Here is an 18130-nt window from a genome sequence, read left to right as displayed (position 1 = left end):
CACTTGTGGCAGTGTCACAGAGCAGATACAGGCATCTTTTGATGAGTGGATTTAATCCTATGCATAATTTTCAGATCATCTGATCTTAAATACGGGTTATTTAAAGTATGCGGTCCTACTAAATGACACTGACACATAGATAACATTGTTAGAGTGGATTTCCATGTTTTGTTGGCTTGTGCTGGATATTAATTTCTGTTTTCCCTTTCACATGAAGAAGTGTGGTATGTTTATACATTAATCAAAGTATAGGAACCACACTGGGGTACTGTAGATGTATTGGCTATTAACAGCACTGTCATGTTTTCAGAGTCTCTAATATCTTTGTATTTGACTTCAGCCTCTACCAGGTGCCTGCATACAGTGCTAATACAATTCCGTTATGCCTCTTGGCTTTCATGCTTCCTCTGTTTTGGAAAAACAGTTCCTACATATAATGTGTAAATTACCAAAATTTGAAGCTAGTTAATATTTTATCTTTGATTTGCAAATTCTCATTATGCATTTTTAGCTTGATAGATTTCCTTTCACATGCCCAGTTTAAATTCCTGTAACCTGAGGATCTGTAATTTATTGTAATACATGGAATTGATTTAGCGCCGTACAATTCAGGAAGCAAAAGAGAAATCTGATTGTAATAATGTTTTGTGCTCTATGCTCATATGCCTGGGGCCTTCTAAAAAACCTCTGAAGTCCCCTATGTTCAGGGAGAATATTATGAAGAATACATTTTATGAGAATATGAGATATTTCTGTTTGTTCTAAGCACATCTTCTACTGCTGAGGTTGTCTGTATCTCTCCAGGTGCAATTGTTCATTTTCTACAGTTAGTATTTTTCTCACTCCAAATCCCAGTAATTCCTAAATGCTGAAGTTCTCTGCAACATTTACCACAGTCGTTACTTTCTTCCGAATACTCTTCTCTAGATTGTTTGTTCCTTCCCCAGTTCTCCAGAGCCATCTGCTCTGTGCTCTTGCTCCATATTCAGTATATCTCATTTTCATTAATGTTAATTTTATTACAACTGGCAGGGTGCCATTATCTCTTCCTGATGAGCAACTGATACAGGACTTCTGATATCTCAGTTGTTTAAAGTCTTGTTATTCCATTGATATGATCCAAAGCTGCTTAAAACCGGATTTTTCCACTTTGCTCATCTCTATAATTTTATTAGTCTTTAGAAATCTGAGTCTTAGACCTGTCTCTCTGGTCTCCTTAAGAGAAACATTAAGGAAAATATCATCAGTTTGCATCCTGTCTTTGGTTTTAACATTTTAGCTTTGTGGGACATTGGAGCAATTTTTGATCCTGCCCACTGGTACCGTTCTTGTCCTCTAGTCTCACCTCATTTTTTTCTCATCCTCCTGACTAATCGAAGCCAGGACACCATTAAGAAATGGCTTTAATTTAATGCAGCAAAATAAAGTAACATTTTCAAACTGAAAACATCTTATTAAAGGATAATGGGACAAAAAAAAAGTGCTAATTAAAAATGATGTTACTGAGACTCTGGTCTATCAGTCAGATTGAAATGTGCAACCATGTACTGTTCTTCAGACTCGTGTAAATTAAGTCAAGTAGTTGTAGTAAAGTTTTATCTTCAGCAGCATTTTTCTTTCAAGTTTCCAGAGCCGTAGCTCCCTTCACCGATGGATGGGAGAATGACTTGCGTGGGTTTTTTTCTGCTTCACGGATGCAGTGGTTTGAATTGCAGACACAGGGCTGCCTTCCTGCATTTTCAGCGATTGATACCGTAGGAAATGAAGCGCTGAGCAGCTGCTGTCAGCTGACTTTTCTCAACAGGGAGGGCTAAGAATTAATGCAGACTCTGATCTTACTGAAGAGGGGATTGTTCAGAAAATTTCTTGCAGTGGTTTGAAGTTTTGCTTTCTTTAAAGACCGAGACTAATAAAGATATTCGGTTCAAAGGAGGGAAACAAGACCACCTGCTTTGCTGTCCAGGAAGTTTAAGATAGCATCTGATGTTACGTTTGGAACAGAAGCATGATCAGAAGGTGGAATATAGAGAAATGCACGGTCATTTGATGCGGAGAAAATTGAGTTTTATTTTGCTTAAAATAGAATGTGAATATTGCAAGTTTGGTTACAAGTTTCCTTATCTCTTCCTGAGAAAAGGCTGATTTCTGTAATGACAGTGAGGAAGAAGGAAGGTAGACATAAATGAGGTTTGAATTTACCTTTCTAGTTCAGATCCATATGGAAGAAGGAAAGCTTTTATTCTGCTAACGAGGACAGTGTCTTAAAAATCCCAGGGTGGAGAAAACAGGATCTTCCTGAGAAATTCCTTGTCAAATTTCTGAAAGCCCTTTGTCAGGTTGAAGTAGGAGGAAGATACTCCCAACTCCTGTCATGAAGTATAAAGAAGTCATCTGATTTCTTTATAATTACAACTTGACGAGCTGTAAGCAGAGTGATAGATGCTGCGTCCTTACATCAGAAGGGGTGAATGAAGATGTTGCAATTTAAGGATTTCAGTTAAGGGAGGGCATTTTCTATTATTCTGTTGTACTAATTACTCTGTTTAGGAGGTTAAATATGGAGGAGAGCTTTGTTTCAACTGGCCGATCAGCCCAGTGTAACCAGGTAACGTCAGGTCACGCTATGGAGATTTGCTGAAACAGGAGAATTAAAGCTCTTTCCTTCCCTACTTGAAGCTGCAGGGCTCAGAGTTGTTTTGATGCCAATGCCAAACTGAAGATTACAACAATTATTTGTTGTGCAACCGAACATCTTGTGGGTCCGGTCTCTGAAAATGTGAGGATCTGTTCAGAGGATGCCAAATAGTTTCCTGAATTTATAGCTGGTAGTATGAATTGAGAAGAATACTTAATGAGCCTTTAATCTTTGACAAAATAATTAAGGATTTAAAATCTAAATCTTGAGACCACGTAGGTTTTCCAATCCAGACTACATTTTTGCCTTTTTTTTTCCTATATATCTGAACATATACCTCAACAGAGGTGCTGAATTATTTGTAGGACACTGCACCTTTTTGGAGAAAGGTGTCCTGGGGGATGAATAACAAAGCTCGGTGCCTTACAGGTTTTTGTGTCAAACTTCTCGCGTACCAAGGAACATAGGGTGCAGTGAATTTCTTTGGACACTGGATTAGTTCCTCTGTAATTTAGTGCTTGTGTCATCTGGTTGCCTTTGCAGCTCAACTGATTAATTCTCCATTCCATTCTCCCGCATGGGATGCTGGAAAGAGAAGCCTGTCACTGTCTAGAATCAGTACAGATCACTTACAAATGGGTTGTCTAATCCGGTTACCATCTTCTTGACTGGCACACGAGGAGAACTTTCCCATTCTTCCCGTTTCTTGGCAGCCATACCAGGATAACGCTTATTAAGAAGAGTCTGTCAGACTTGCTCGTCTTGTCTAGTGCCATGTTGAGTAAGAAATAGATTGCTACATCTGGTGTGAAAGATAGAGGAGCACAAAACTTACAGGAAAATAAAATGGCTTTTCAATCTGATTGCCTTGGCAATTCACTTCTCCCTTACCCCTGCAGATTTCTTTGGTATATATGGCTTTGAAGTGCAATAAAAAACATTCTTTCTCTCCCTATAAAAAATATTCCTGAGTTTATTCAAGTTTCTGTATAGCCAACTACTTTATTTCACTGCATTTTAGTGTCTTACCTCTGATAAGAATCCATCCATCTCTTGAACTTCCAAAGATCTTTTGCTAGCCTGGCATCTGTTATAGTAGATGCTATTCAGAAACAATTCTGAGAAGAAGGATCTTGCTTTATGTCTGGTTATTTCTGATGCCAGATCTGTGGGGTTTATGTGAAGGGAAGGCTCCCCAGCTTGAGTCTGTGTGTTTCAGTCTGACATAGGACTGCGTAGCAATGGGTAGGAGAAATTAGGAGTCATTTTTGTGCTGGGGGAATGACTGGTGTACATTTGGGAGCTTGTAAGTGCTGTGTTTTATCAGTTTTAAGTATGTTCTCAGTGGTTTAGGCAATGCAGGTGTTGTGAGAGAACCGTGGTTGGGTCGTATTATAAAAATACCCTTTCTTATGCATTGAAAATGCATGCCAGCCTATGTTTAGAATGTATAGGTGCTCTTGATGATGAATAAATGGTTTTACCCAACTTCACTTTAAAGGTAGAGGCTAGAAAACCGTTACTACGTGTAATAGTACCGCTAGAACAAGTGCAAGAAATTATGTTTGGCATGAATGTTATGAAGTGATTTTCCTGAGGTACCTATCGTGCATTTTCTTAAAGATCAGATACAGTCTGGCTCCTACCTCTAAATGTAGAATGCATAAACACAATGTGTTTTATTAATGTAAGTATAAAACTTTTAATTGTATTTATGTCTTTGTAAATTGTACTTTGAATTCTCTCTTATTTTTTCCAGCCTCCCATGCACCTTACAAGTGGGATTATTGGCCACATGATGATGTTCGCGCTGAATGTAGATTTGTGGGTTTAACTAATCTTGGAGCAACGTGTTACTTGGCATCCACTATTCAGCAGCTGTACATGATACCAGAGGCCAGACAGGCGATTTTTACTGCAAAGGTGGGCTTGGGGTCTTCTGTTCCTTCTGTGGATTTGGGTAAAAGTGCAAATGCTGATAAATTATAGCCATACTTTTAGGACTTATTTATTGATAATTTCTTCAGGGCTTTAGTTTGCTTTTTATTGGGTTGGATTCTTATGCTGATGTCTGAAGTTAAGAGATTTTTAAAAAAACACTTATTTGTAACGCAGTAGGTTCTTAAGGTGGCATTGTAATAAAATGTTTTCAAGCTCATCTTTCTGTTGCTATCAGCTATATTTATTCAGGTTTGCTTTGATGTGGATTGTATGTTTTCTTAACTCATAATTTGTCATTTTGTGACAATAAATGTCATTCTACTTGAATTTTTATATAAAAGCATGTATCTCATGCTACTAGAAATACAGCAAGTCCTGTAGATTATTAAATATTTATTAACTTCCAGAAATATTATAATGTTGCTTCTAGCTATTTATTGTAAAAGAGGAAGCTTCATTTTGGTCCTTGACATCACCAGGGCATATATAATGTCTGAAACACCCTAATGGGCAGTGACTTCATCATTTTTAGTTATCATTAGGTTCCTGGTAGTTGTCACTTTATCTAGAAATAGCCTTTTATAAATAAAAAAGTAAAATAAAAGAGGGAAGTTACTGGTCTGCATATGAAATGCATTACAGAGAGGGTTGATCAGAGCTACTGCAACATCTATGAAGTGAAATAAATTACCCCAAAATTACTACAGTCTCCTGTAATACTTTCCCAAAATCTCCTACCTGCAGTAAATTTTTAGTAAATAGATTTACTTTTTGGCTTCGGATTAATGTTGACAAGCAAAAAAAATGAGTAGGTAGTGTATGTATGTTAGATGGTGTACTGTATTTTACACAATCATTTTTCTTAATTGTTGATAATAAAGTGGGTTTTTATTTAAAAATATCACTTTATCTTTTTAAGGGCTGTTTTTGGAAAGTTATAAGCAAAAAGATAAAGTCATCTTTTATTAATTTCTTTTAGTATTCAGAAGATATGAAACACAAGACCACTCTACTAGAACTCCAGAAAATGTTTACGTACTTAATGGTAGGTGCAAAAGAGGATATTTTATTAAGTATCCTATTTTTTTCTTGTAATTATTATTCCATATCTAAATTCTTGGTAGCTTAAGTCCATTGTGCCTATGTTTTTAAATTAGTGTCTTAACTGGAATAGTTTTTACCCACCTGAAAGCCATTATTCAGCCAATCAGTTAAGCCAACGCTGGCATAATAGTTTTCATGACGAGACAGCGTAAATCAGTGTAAATCCTAATCTAACATAGGGTTTCATATTGGACACCAACTCTAATGAGCAAGCACCAGCTCTTAAACTTTAGTGATTGTTCACTGAATTTGCCCCAGTTTCCCTGACAATAAAATATATTATTTTCATTGCATTTTCATTACTGTAATATTTGAAAGGTTAATCTGTTGAAATAAAGGATTAAAAAGTAATTAAAAATTCTGAAATTCCAGAACCAAACAAAATTGAGGCCTCAAAGAAATACTTTATTTTAAAAAGGTAATATTTACAGGAAGCACTGTCTTGCCAAATATCCTTGAAAGAAAACAGTGTGCATATCGTTCATAAGAACAAAGTTCCTTCTTCTGGAAATCAGTTCTGCATTCCCAGTGTGCAGGGCAGTGGAATGGGGGATGGATTCTGAAGAATTGCTTGATACTGCAAATCCTTGTCTCTGAACACAGCTCAGAACTAGAACAGCTTTATGCCATCGAGAAGTCTGAATGGGAATTGAGTACTTGTCAAGATTTAATTTAGGAGAAATACATCAACACAGGCTGATGTTCCTTACGTTTGTACCTGACTAGATACACAGAGACTGGATGTGTCATGTCTCCAGCCAAGTTCTTTTAATGATTCATTTTATTAAGTATTATTTAGTAATATTTTACTAATTATATTATAATAATGAATATCATAGTAATGGTAATGTTACTTATAAACTGCTTTACCTTTCATGAGTAGCATTTAAGCACTGCTGCCTAATAGGCATATGGAGATAGTGTATGTAACAGTATGTCCTTTGTATATATATCTTCAATATATCAGTTTAAGTTCAAAATATAAGGTTTTGTGTTGATTTCTTTTGCTTGGTGTTTTTTTTTACCTAAAGGAAAGTGAATGTAAGGCATACAATCCAAGGCCTTTCTGTAAAACCTATACCATGGATAAACAGCCACTGAACACTGGAGAGCAGAAGGATATGACTGAATTCTTCACTGACCTAATAACAAAAATAGAAGAAATGTCTCCAGAACTGGTGAGTTATTAAGGGGCAGCAACAAAGAGCTTGAAATCTTATGGATTTACTCCAATTTTCTTGACAGAATTTATTAATTCGTTCACAGAAAAATACAGTGAAAAGTTTGTTTGGAGGTGTAATCACAAACAATGTTGTTTCTTTGGTGAGTATTCTTTCCTTATCCTTATCTTTTAAAGATTTTTATATTCTTTTTAAGTTCTCAAAACCAGTTATTTCATTGCTTTTCTCTTTCGTCGCTGTGATTTAGGACTGTGAGCATGTAAGTCAGACTGCTGAAGAGTTCTATACAGTAAGATGCCAGGTGGCAGATATGAAGAATATTTATGTAAGTAATGCCAGGCTGAGATGTGCAGCATTGATCACAGTTCTAAATGAGTGCAGTCAAGTGTTAGAGGCTGCGCCATACGCTACTGAATGCGTTGATGCTTTCTGAGCCTGTACTCTAGCTTTGCTGTATTTCTAGGTTGATTTTACTAGATAATTTGGTTAAATTATTTGATCTTTTCAATGGTATGTGCTATCAGCTGGTGTCGTTTGGAATTGACTAAAGACTCTGTTACAGTCACTAATCACTTCTTCCCTTCTGTGTTTTAAAAGTTCTATGGCCACGTTTTATATGAGACAATTGTAAATATCAACAGATTTGATATGTACATATACTAATGCTTTTTAAGTTAATTTAAAATCAAGATAATTCTAGTATGTAGAGTGTTTTAAACAACTATTAATCCCCACACTTGGAATTTGAATTTAAAGCACTTAAATTCTTTGGGACAACTTGGAATATCAAGCGCCATTATTCTGAATTGGTTCCTTAATTTTGTGTTTGGGTTAGGAACTGGTTATCCTGTCCAATTCTTCTCTTAGTTCGGGTGCACGCTCTTTTTGCAAACTTTTTGGTGACTTTTTACTTTCATAACTTATGGAAATGTTAATTAAACCTCCTGTAAGATTGAGAGAGAGGGGTTTGTAAAGCAGGCCATAAGATCTAAATATCTAAGATAAATCTAAGCATTATTTTTAATTATATGTAGGAATCTCTTGATGAAGTAACTATTAAAGATACCTTGGAAGGTGACAACATGTATACGTGTTCTCATTGCGGAAAGAAAGTGCGGGCTGAAAAAAGGTATGATTAAGAAGAAATACACATTCCTAGTGTTTCGTTTTGGTAAATTACTGAATTTACTATTGGAATAAAAGCGATCATTTAGTTGGAATAGGAATGTGGTTTCATTCAGTTCGCTACTGTGTGGGCTTACGAGGATGTGGTCGCAGTGCAAATGAGCACGCAGCTAAGAAATCACATTTCCAAAACAAAGAATATAAGGTATTTTAGCAAAAGATCACCTAGACGGTAAAATGTTGGTGACCTTTTTTTAGTGTCACTGAAAGAAATTCGTATAAATCGGTGCGTTATGAAATCAGTTAGTTCTTCCATTTTTAAAAGATTAAATTCTTTCAGAGGTTGTTCAGTACTCCTGTTATTCATCATGCAGGATAATTGTTCAGGTTTCGTACATAAGCCAAATTTCGTAATGCAAATGGATAGTTTTAAAAATTTGCCATTTTTTAAAAGTCTGCCAATAAAGAGAAAGCTTTATATTGTCTTTATATTGCAACTAACAGATTTATTTTTTAGAAATGAAAAACCTCGTGGTCGTTTTTGTAGCTGTTTAAATGGCATGGGTGAAAGAGTAACCTACTTGAAAATCATGATCGTGAAGTTTATGAGTTTTAATATATGTTCTGCATTGAAACTTGTCAGTTACAAGACAGTAACTCCATCTAATTGAGGGGATTTTCATTGTTAAATTCCTTCAGGACTCATTTTACGATACCATTTTAGAAAACTGCCATACAACTAAATTTGATGTTTCTTCCAAGGCACAATGATAGAGTAAATGGAATTGTTCACTAAGCTCAATTTGACCTTTCTGCTGCCAGTTAGACTGCCCTGCTCCAGGCCATGATGATAACTGAATTTTATGTTCCTGTGACTTCACAACAGATTTCCAATTTTATGTTTGAAATAAATGTGTTTAAGATCTTTGAAAATACAATTCTACCTACTAAGCTTTTAAAAATCATTATTATTTCTAATCCTGCAGGGCATGTTTTAAGAAACTACCTCGTATCTTAAGCTTCAACACAATGAGATATACATTTAATATGGTAACCATGATGAAGGAGAAAGTCAATACACATTTTTCATTCCCTTTGCGTTTGGATATGACACCTTACACTGAAGATTTCCTCATGGGCAAAAATGACAGAAAAGAAGGTATGTCTCATAAAATGAATGCAACAGGCTTTGTCTCTTTTGTTTGTGTTTCGCTTTTGTATACGCTACATATCCAAACAATTTGTGATTTTCTTTTTAAGAAAATAAAACCAACCAGAACTTTTATTCAGCCTATATTCCCAAACTGACATGTTTTATTTGATATGGGAAAGCCAGCCATTTATTTCTGTTTTCATGTACTGTTCAGTTGGAATTATCCTTAAATTCCTTTTTAAAGTATGAGAGAAATTACAAATAGTTACCTGTAGTTTGTCACTGGCCTATTTTGCCTTTTTCAGGGTACTAGTGGCTGATGAACGGCCATCATAAATATGGTTTGCCAACTCAGAATAACTTAGTTATTAGTCCTGATCCTTTCAGTAGTGATACTTTGCAAAAAAAGGCAGTAACTGTTTCCTGTCGTCATTGTGGAGCGTAGAAAAGAAACAAAAAAGTGCAACTACGGGAAATGCGTAGTATTGAAGTTCAGGTATTGGGAAATAACTGATTAAATCTTCTAATAAATAATTTCAGGGTTTAAGGAAGATGGTGAATATTTGAAGGAAACTGAAAGTTATGAATACGATCTGATAGGAGTGACGGTTCATACAGGAACAGCGGATGGTGGCCATTACTACAGTTTTATCAGAGATATAGTCAATCCCCATGCTTACAAAAACAACAAATGGTGAGTCAAACAGAACAAAACTTTATAATTCCTTATGTTTAAGGAACTAAAATTTGTTGACTGTCAGATGCAGTTATATAGGAGATATGTGCTGTAGTTTCCATTCAAAAGCATTGGATGTCGGAATTTGGTAGGTATAAGTATGTCATTTATTAGCATTCAGGTTTGTTGCAGCTGTAATAGTTGTGGAGCACCTTGGCCATGGGCAGCAGCAGAATGCTGTGCCAGCCCGATGTTAGTTGATCAATAACACCGTTTTATCTGTAGAGATGAACAGTAAGATTGAATAGATTGTCCTTCATAAAAGCTGGTGGTTACCTTTGACGAGCGTGCAGCTGTATTCATGATTGTGGAATTCAGTCCTTTCCATTTTGTCCATTTTCAGTGAAGCAACAATTGGAATTTTTCTTCACTTGAAACTGGTTGCATCCCGTATGGCAGAAATGGATGTTACAATACCTAGGATATCTTAATCTGCTTTTATTGTGCTTTTTATACGTGGAATTATATTCACATTATATTTTTAAGTTTATCTTGCTGGTTTTCTTTCCCTATTAGCCAGCTTCTCGTAGGTGTAATTTACAGTGACATACTGGCATATTTGACAGCATTTATTTTGCTATTCACGGAATCACACAATGTTAGGGATTGGAAGGGACCTTGAAAGCTCATCCAGTCCAATCCGCCTGCCAGAGCAGGAACACCCAGATGAGGTTACACAGGAAGGTGTACAGGCGGGTTGGAATGTCTGCAGAGAAGGAGACTCCACAACCCACAAGGGCCCAGTGCTGGCTCATGGTCATCCTGCTGTCCACCAGGACCCCCAGGTCCCTTTTTCCTACGCTGCTCTCTAACAGGTCATTCCCCAACTTATACTGGAACCTGGGGTTGTTCCTACCCAGATACAAGACTCTACACTTGCCCTTGTTATATTTCAGTACGTTTTTCCCTGCCCAACTCTCCAGCCTGCCCAGGTCTCTGGATGGCAGCACAGCCTCTGGCGTGTCAGCCACTCCTCCCAGCTTGGTGTCATCAGCAAACTTGCTGATAGTACATTCTATTCCCTCATCCAAACATTGATGAATATATTGAATAATACAGGCCCCAGCACTGCCTCTGAGGCACTGCACTAGATACAGGCCTCCAACTGGACTCTGCCCCATTGACCACAACTCTCTGGCTTCTTCCCTTCAGCCAGTTCACAGTCCACCTCACTACCCGCTCATCCAGACCACACTCCCTCAGTTTAGCTGTGAGGATGCTGTGGGAGACTCTGTCAAATGCTTTACTCAAGTCAAGGCAGACATGTCCACCGCTCTGCCATCATCCATCCATCTTGTTATGTCCTCATAAAAGTCAATGAGGTTGGTCAAGCACGACTTCCCCTTGGTGAAGCCATGTTGACTGCCCCTAATGACCCTCTTATCCCTGATATGCCTTGAGATGGCACCAAGGAGAAGTCGTTCCATCAGTTTCCCAGGGATGGAGGTGAGGCTGACCGCTCCATAGTTACCCGGGTCCTCCTTCTTGCCCTTTTGGAAGACTGGAGTGACATTTGCTTTCCTCCAGTCTTCAGGCACCTCTCCCATTTCCCAAGACTTGGCAAAGAAGACGGAGAGCGGTCCAGCAATGACCTGAGCCAGCTCCCTCAGCACCCCCGGGTGCATCCCATCCAGACCCATGGATTTAGGGATGTCCAGATTGCCTAACTGCTCCCCAACCCAGTCCTCATCAACCAAGGCAAACTCCTCCATTGTCCTGCCTTCCTCTGGGGCCTCAGCGGTACGGGGCTCCTCAGGACAGCCTCCGGCAGAGTAGACAGAGACAAAGAATTCCTTCATCTCAAAGATGAAAAAAATGACAGGATCTTCTTACACCAGATTTCCTCTGTTCCAGTTCTCTGCAATAGCAAGCTGGATCATTTTTGCAACAGTTCTCAGCCCCTGCTCCAAAGGGGATCCTTAGCAGTGTACCTACCATCTTCTCTGCGTCCTTCCAGTTTCACTTCTACTGTTACGTGGAACAATTTTCCTCTTCTTAATTTGGATTTCCATTTTGCTGAGATTTAAAAAGAAAAGGCAAATCTTCTTGGCTGTGTTAAAACCTGATCTGTGCCAGAGTCAGGCTGGAAAAGTGAGGAAAATAATGTGACTCTTGATACAAAGAAAAAGCAAGAACTGTTGAAACACTGGCTGCCTGCTCCTACTGAAAGTTCCTTCTGGGATCAGTGCTTAGTTACCTGAGATTCAAAGAAGACATTAGAAATTAATAGGAATACTTAAATCTGAAGGATCATATTAAGTGCTTGTTATGCTTAATTTGCCCTTAGAGACAAAGAGCAGTTGTTTCAAAAGCTGACTCTTTTACAGGTATCTTTTCAATGATGCTGAAGTAAAACCGTTTGATTCTGCCCAGCTTGCTTCAGAATGTTTTGGTGGAGAAATGACTGTAAGTTATCACTTTTATTTTTATCACATTCAACCATTACCGTATTTGTCCTGAAGACTTTAATGAAGGATTCCAGAGAGTTCACCTTTGCTCTGCCACCTGTTGTGAACGCATATGAAACAGTTAGAAGTGTTAGCTGGGTTTTATTAAACTTTGGACACCTTTGTTGTGCAGGTGATACTTTCTTATCTTCATGTAGTAGATGTTCTTCCACCATCGATGTCTTCAAAGGTTCTCCCCTTGCTTTTGGGGGATGAAAGACTTGGCAAAGTGAGACTGTGCAAGCTGGTCATGCAAGTTTTTATTAATAGAGTCGTTGTTCTACGCTTCATGTAGAACAGAAGTTAAGACGGTAAAGGAGAAGGGTCTTAATTTCTTCTGTGCCAACTATCATATTATTTAATATGTGAATATGAACCCAGATATTCTTATGTGGTTTTACAAGACGTGTCAGAAGTATAACGGTGGTATTACTAATGAATCAAAATGAATTAGTGAAGTCTCCCTCCAAAGGAGAAATATTGCTTCACTATATCTGCTTTTTATCAGCTTATTATTTATTTACTTATAAAAAAGTGAGTATGCAGCTAATTTAGGAATCCTTCGCTTGGAAGGCTGTTTGCGTAGGCTTTTGACTGAAGGAATAATTACTTCAAGCTTTGGAAAAACTGGGTTTTTGATCTTTGTGCCTTGTGTTGGAAATGTCCAGATTCTGGTCTGTGAGCCTGTGACAGTCAAATCCTTTGTCACTGGTGACAGAACTGAACTAAAAACCTGTCAGGTCTGTGTCCAACTGTGCTCTTGTTCAGCAGGAAACTTGGAGCTCTGATGTTAATAAGGGATTTTCAAGCTAATGGGTCTGCAGGCTTAAATAGTTTTGCTTGTTCCTTATATTGTAGGAAGATAAGATTCCTTAAGGTGATGTTTGTTTGCTTTCAGTTTGATATCAGCCTGAACATTTTTGCACAGTATTAATAGAAATAACTGTTGAATACTCCAGTGTTCTCAGTTTATGCTTGAATTTATTTTTTTTATAATTATAAATAATTATATCAAACACATTATTGATAATACAGCATCTTACTAAAACAGTCCTGTGAATAAGAAAAATCCTCTTGTCTGATAAAGAGAACATGCAGGAATAAAACAAAATATTCTTTTGTTTGCCAAATGGATAAAATATCTTTAGGTGCGTAAAAAGGTGTCAGTGAGATGGATGAGACAGGAAATTACATGAGATATAGTTCACGATATTGATTAGCAACTTGGAAAAATCAGAATAGGCCATTGTAGAAGACAAAAAGAAAGACGACTCGAGCAAGAAATAAGTTGTCAACATCCTCACTGCAAATGTCATGGAATAGTTTACTTGTGCATTTATCTTAAACTGACAATAACCTGGCCATTAGAAAGGCCTGTAATTAATGGTTTCACTTTCTTTTTGGCAGACAAAAACTTATGATTCTGTTACCGATAAATTTATGGACTTCTCCTTTGAAAAGGTATTTCTCTTCCAAACACTTGTTATATGATTCTTTTTCTACTTTCATGACGTATCTCTCAAAGCAAAAATTATACAGATGTTTTTTTCTTCAAGACGCACAGTGCTTACATGCTGTTTTATAAACGGATGGAACCAGAGGAGGAAAATGGCAAAGACTACAAATTTGATGTTTCATCAGAATTGCTGGAGGTACAAGTTGATTTGTTTTAACGCCAATTTTAAGATACTGTAGAAAATCCTAAACAAATCAGGAATCAGAATAAACGTAGGGAAGCAAATCAGTTTTAAGTCAATAAGATGACAATCCTTTCATTTAGCTGTCATCCTTAGAAGAATGTTTTTTGATGGGAAGTAAATTAAGATTTGCACTGTATGTAAATTGCAGATGTTTTCTCATTCTGTCCTGTGTTTTTAATTCAGATATCTGAACCATTCTGCTTCATATTTGTAAAAAATGGTAGGGCACTGTTTGTGGACAGTTGCAATATTATATAGGAAATATTCTCATGAACCACCATCCTTTTCATCCTTCAGTTCCTCAACAGCTTCTTGCTTTGAGGGAGGACAGAATAAGAGGATAGTTCCAGCTGTTTGTTTGCATTTTTGCTAATGGGTTGTGAAATTCCAAGTGAAAGCAACATTAAGATTGTGACTATTTGTGCCTATGATGGGGACCATAGGTCAGAAAAGGATCCCTATAGTCACGGAGTAACCCAGGTGTTAGTAAATGGGGTAGAGGAAACAAAAACCAGTAGCAGCTACATCTCCCCAGGGATGAGGGCTGTTCTTTGGGTACCTGACTATTTATATAAAGATACTATTTAAGCCATGTATGGTCTGAGGAATTGGAAAAGGCAGCGCACAGGAGCGGAGTATTTCACTAGAAGATATCCCCAGTATGGGATTTGGAATACATTCTCCTTTTGATCACCTGAAAAGCCAGTTTTCCCTTCTCTGACCAAAGTATCGCTTTAGCGTCTGCCACATGTTAGGTTCTTAGCTTAAAAAGACCCTTCATCCCTAGCCAGCAAATCAGACCATGCCTTTTATCCCTCTCTGTCTTAAAAATAATAAGAGTTTTAAACCTTTAAACCATTTTTATGTGAAAAATGCTACAAATGGATTTAGTCACAAACATCATTTTGGAGAGGAGAACGGGGACCTGGCATGAAATCCTTTCCTGATAAAGAGTCAAATCTCACTCTTAAAGAGTTTATCAAAAGTTTGCAGAGCACATTAGGTCAGAACTTCAACCTTTAGACATCCCTTGCTCAGCTGCTGGCAAGTCTAACATCACAATTAGGGAAACTCTGTGTTTAGAGAGTTCTTTGGTTTTTTAAGCTACTACATTATCACACACATCAAAATATGGTCTTAAACTGTGGTTCTTTTTTAATGTGTTGGACCAGCTATGAGTAATGAAGTTGTAAAAATGAGATCAGAGAAGGAAGATTCTGAGCTCTGTTCTGCAGTCATATGGCAGGCAAAAGTAATATTCGCTGTAGTATGAACAAGACAACTTTGAGCCAATCCTTTAAAATAAAGAAAATATTCCCAGAAGTACTTTTTCATAAGAAAATGTTTTGGTTTTGTAGCCATGGCAAGCGTTTAAATATTCTTAATATCATGCTTATGTAGTGAAGTAAACTGCTTTCTTGTATCTGATGGTAGCATTTTTTCTTCAGTGGATATGGCATGATAACATGCAGTTTCTTCAAGACAAGAACATTTTTGAACATACATATTTTGGGTAAGTTTTTCTTAAAAAATGTAATATTAATGCTTCTTTTCTTCTTGCAGATTTTCATTATTTATTTTAATTAACAAATAAAATTACTGACTCTAGGTTTATGTGGCAGTTGTGTAGTAGCATCCCAAGCACGCTACCAGATCCCAAAGCGGTTTCCCTGATGACAGCAAAGGTAAGTACTTCAAAAGGAATTCATGCTTATTTTAAGTTTTACCTTGCTTACACTTTTAATTCAGGCATTCTCTAATTAATGGTGCATTTTTTTTTCCAGTTAAGCACATCCTTTGTACTAGAGACATTTATTCATTCAAAGGAAAAGGTATTCCATTTACTTGTAAATTCTCATTAAGTAGCTGCATGAATAGAGTGAAGAGTACATCTGTGCTTTTTCATTTGAAAAGTGTGATTTAGAGTGTAATAAGTGCCACAGATGATAGAAATTGAGCATTCCTGGATGGTTTGGATATTAACAAGCACTTGCTAAAGTTTGGTGTAGAGGGGGTCGTTTACCACTGAGCAACAGTTGTGCTCATGAAGTTTTAAGTTGCAAATACTAATATGAACAAGAAAGTTCTATTCTACCTGAAATATCTTTATTCTCTGTCAGTCTTTACTTCTTTCTCATCTGTGGTGGCATAATGCAACTCGTTCTAGATTGTCTGGCATTAGTTAGAGTGTGTAATTAGGGGTAATGGAACAATTAGTCCAAATGTGTGGGTACTACTTGCATTAGTTTCAACGCATGTACTGCTGGTTTTGTGTAGGTGCAACATATTAGTACTTGATACAGCATTTAGCGTTTGTAACTATAATCTTAAGATTCAGTGTTCTAACTGACCTTTTAGAAATGTGTAAGTTGCAATTTAGTATTTTAAATTATGTTTTTTTCTATATTTCTTTTTACAGCCTACAATGCTTCAGTGGATTGAACTGTTAACAAAACAGTTTAATAACAGTCAGGCAGCTTGTGAAGTAAGTGACTTAGGAACTCAGCAAAGTACAAACCAACTTTCTATATATTGTTTAACTTTCCTGGAGGTTCGTATCCCTGGAATATTTTGGACTATGAAGTACTGTATTTGGCATATTTGTGCACTATGAGATGAATTTCATCCTCTCTGAATACTGCAGGTTCTGGGGAATGACTTGATTTTTATTTTTAGAAGGCTGTGGTGAGACCACAGGCCAAAATCGTGTTGTCACTAGAAGAGAAGACACCCGGTGTCATAACCTCGTTATTTATTACATAGGGATTTGTGTAATTAAGAGGTGCTTTGAATGAAATCACAGAAGGGAAAGAAGAAGAAGGGAAAAATGGAGGAATAGTTTTTTACATAAAATTTTTCAGGATGCTGTGTGAAGAGAGTCTGGGATAAAATGAGGAGGGACTGGGAAACCATAGACATAATAGTTCACTGTGGTGTTGGTGAAAACCGTTTCTGAGATACTGCAAGAAACGTTGTGATGGACTTTCTGTGATAGTTTGAATGTACAAGGACTGCAGTCCATACTGTACCCTGCATTAGACCTTATTCAGTACAAATGAATTAAATTCATTGTTCTATTATAAATTTATTCTAGGATGTTAAATTCTTATGTGACATTCAGTATTTGAGTGATACAGTTTTGTTCATATGGTGCAGTCCTGAGATGCTTTAAATGAGTGAAGATGTTTAATATAGTAAAAAATATTTGGGTACAATTAAAAGAAACAACAACTTGGATTATTTAATTTAAACTTTTGTTGTGTCAGAATACTCAACTGTATTATTTGCTGAGTCTTAACTTTGAATTAATCATTCTCTTGTTACGTGTATACATTTTCTGTCTCAGGAGGTAGAAAAGCTTTTGCACATGTTAAAATGCAGACGGGATGTAATTCAGGAGTTGCATTCTTGTTTAAGCCTCTCCCTATTCTACAAGATTATTCAGTTTAAATTCTGTTGGCATCACTTTTCAAGATAACCATGTCCTTCCAGATAGCTGAATAATGGTATGCAGGACACGGGGATAAGAAGATACTGGATATAAATGATTGTTGATGTTTGCTGCTATTGATCTTTATTCCTTTCTTCTCATGCACAGAAGACATGTATATTTCCCTTGGATTAATACTTTCTCATTGCTTAATAATAGTAACATCAGTTTCTCTTCAGACTTAAATATCATGAAAAAGAAGACTGGATTAGAACAAGTTTGGAACAAAACTAACAAAGTATGTATCTTCTGCAGTGGTTTTTGGATCGTATGGCTGATGATGATTGGTGGCCAATGCAGATTCTAATAAAGTGTCCCAATCAGATTGTGAGACAGGTAAGAAAAAAATGTTCCTTTTAAAGTCAAGTGACTACTTGACCCATTAATACAAATGGACTATTACAACACATACAGTGATTCTGGAAGTTTTTATTAATACCTCTCATGATCTTATTCTTTTCCATTCCTGCATATGATTTAGAGAAATTATTTGGCCATGGGAGCACCATTGTTGTTTGAAACAAAATCAGTGTGACTCTAGTGCCGTAGTTGTACAGTTATGTCACAACAGATAGAAGTTAAGGTTTCTACAACTCCCATATGATCTCTACAAATTTG

The 18130-nt window shown here is 36.8% G+C and overlaps 1 protein-coding gene across 7 annotated transcripts in view; it reads left to right on the top strand.

Moving 5' to 3' along the window:
- USP34 (ubiquitin specific peptidase 34) overlaps nt 1-18130 on the top strand; it is a 120508-nt gene that overhangs the window by 81278 nt on the left and 21100 nt on the right. For all 7 annotated transcript variants that reach the window (XM_082048245.1, XM_082048244.1, XM_082048248.1 and 4 more), the window contains 16 exons: nt 4395-4558; nt 5556-5621; nt 6712-6858; nt 6947-7003; nt 7109-7186; nt 7896-7990; nt 8973-9145; nt 9680-9833; nt 12203-12281; nt 13730-13783; nt 13879-13974; nt 15471-15535; nt 15632-15707; nt 15807-15854; nt 16442-16507; nt 17768-17848. In XM_082048245.1, the coding sequence (XP_081904371.1) occupies nt 4395-4558; nt 5556-5621; nt 6712-6858; nt 6947-7003; nt 7109-7186; nt 7896-7990; nt 8973-9145; nt 9680-9833; nt 12203-12281; nt 13730-13783; nt 13879-13974; nt 15471-15535; nt 15632-15707; nt 15807-15854; nt 16442-16507; nt 17768-17848 (1499 nt within the window). The remainder of the gene's footprint in view (nt 1-4394; nt 4559-5555; nt 5622-6711; nt 6859-6946; nt 7004-7108; nt 7187-7895; nt 7991-8972; nt 9146-9679; nt 9834-12202; nt 12282-13729; nt 13784-13878; nt 13975-15470; nt 15536-15631; nt 15708-15806; nt 15855-16441; nt 16508-17767; nt 17849-18130) is intronic.

This window comes from Streptopelia decaocto, assembly GCF_964273445.1.
Source record: "Streptopelia decaocto genome assembly, chromosome: 3".
NCBI classification, from domain to species: Eukaryota; Metazoa; Chordata; class Aves; order Columbiformes; family Columbidae; genus Streptopelia; species Streptopelia decaocto.
Note: the sequence above shows the minus strand (reverse complement) of the source record. Positions and strands in the feature narration are given on the sequence as shown.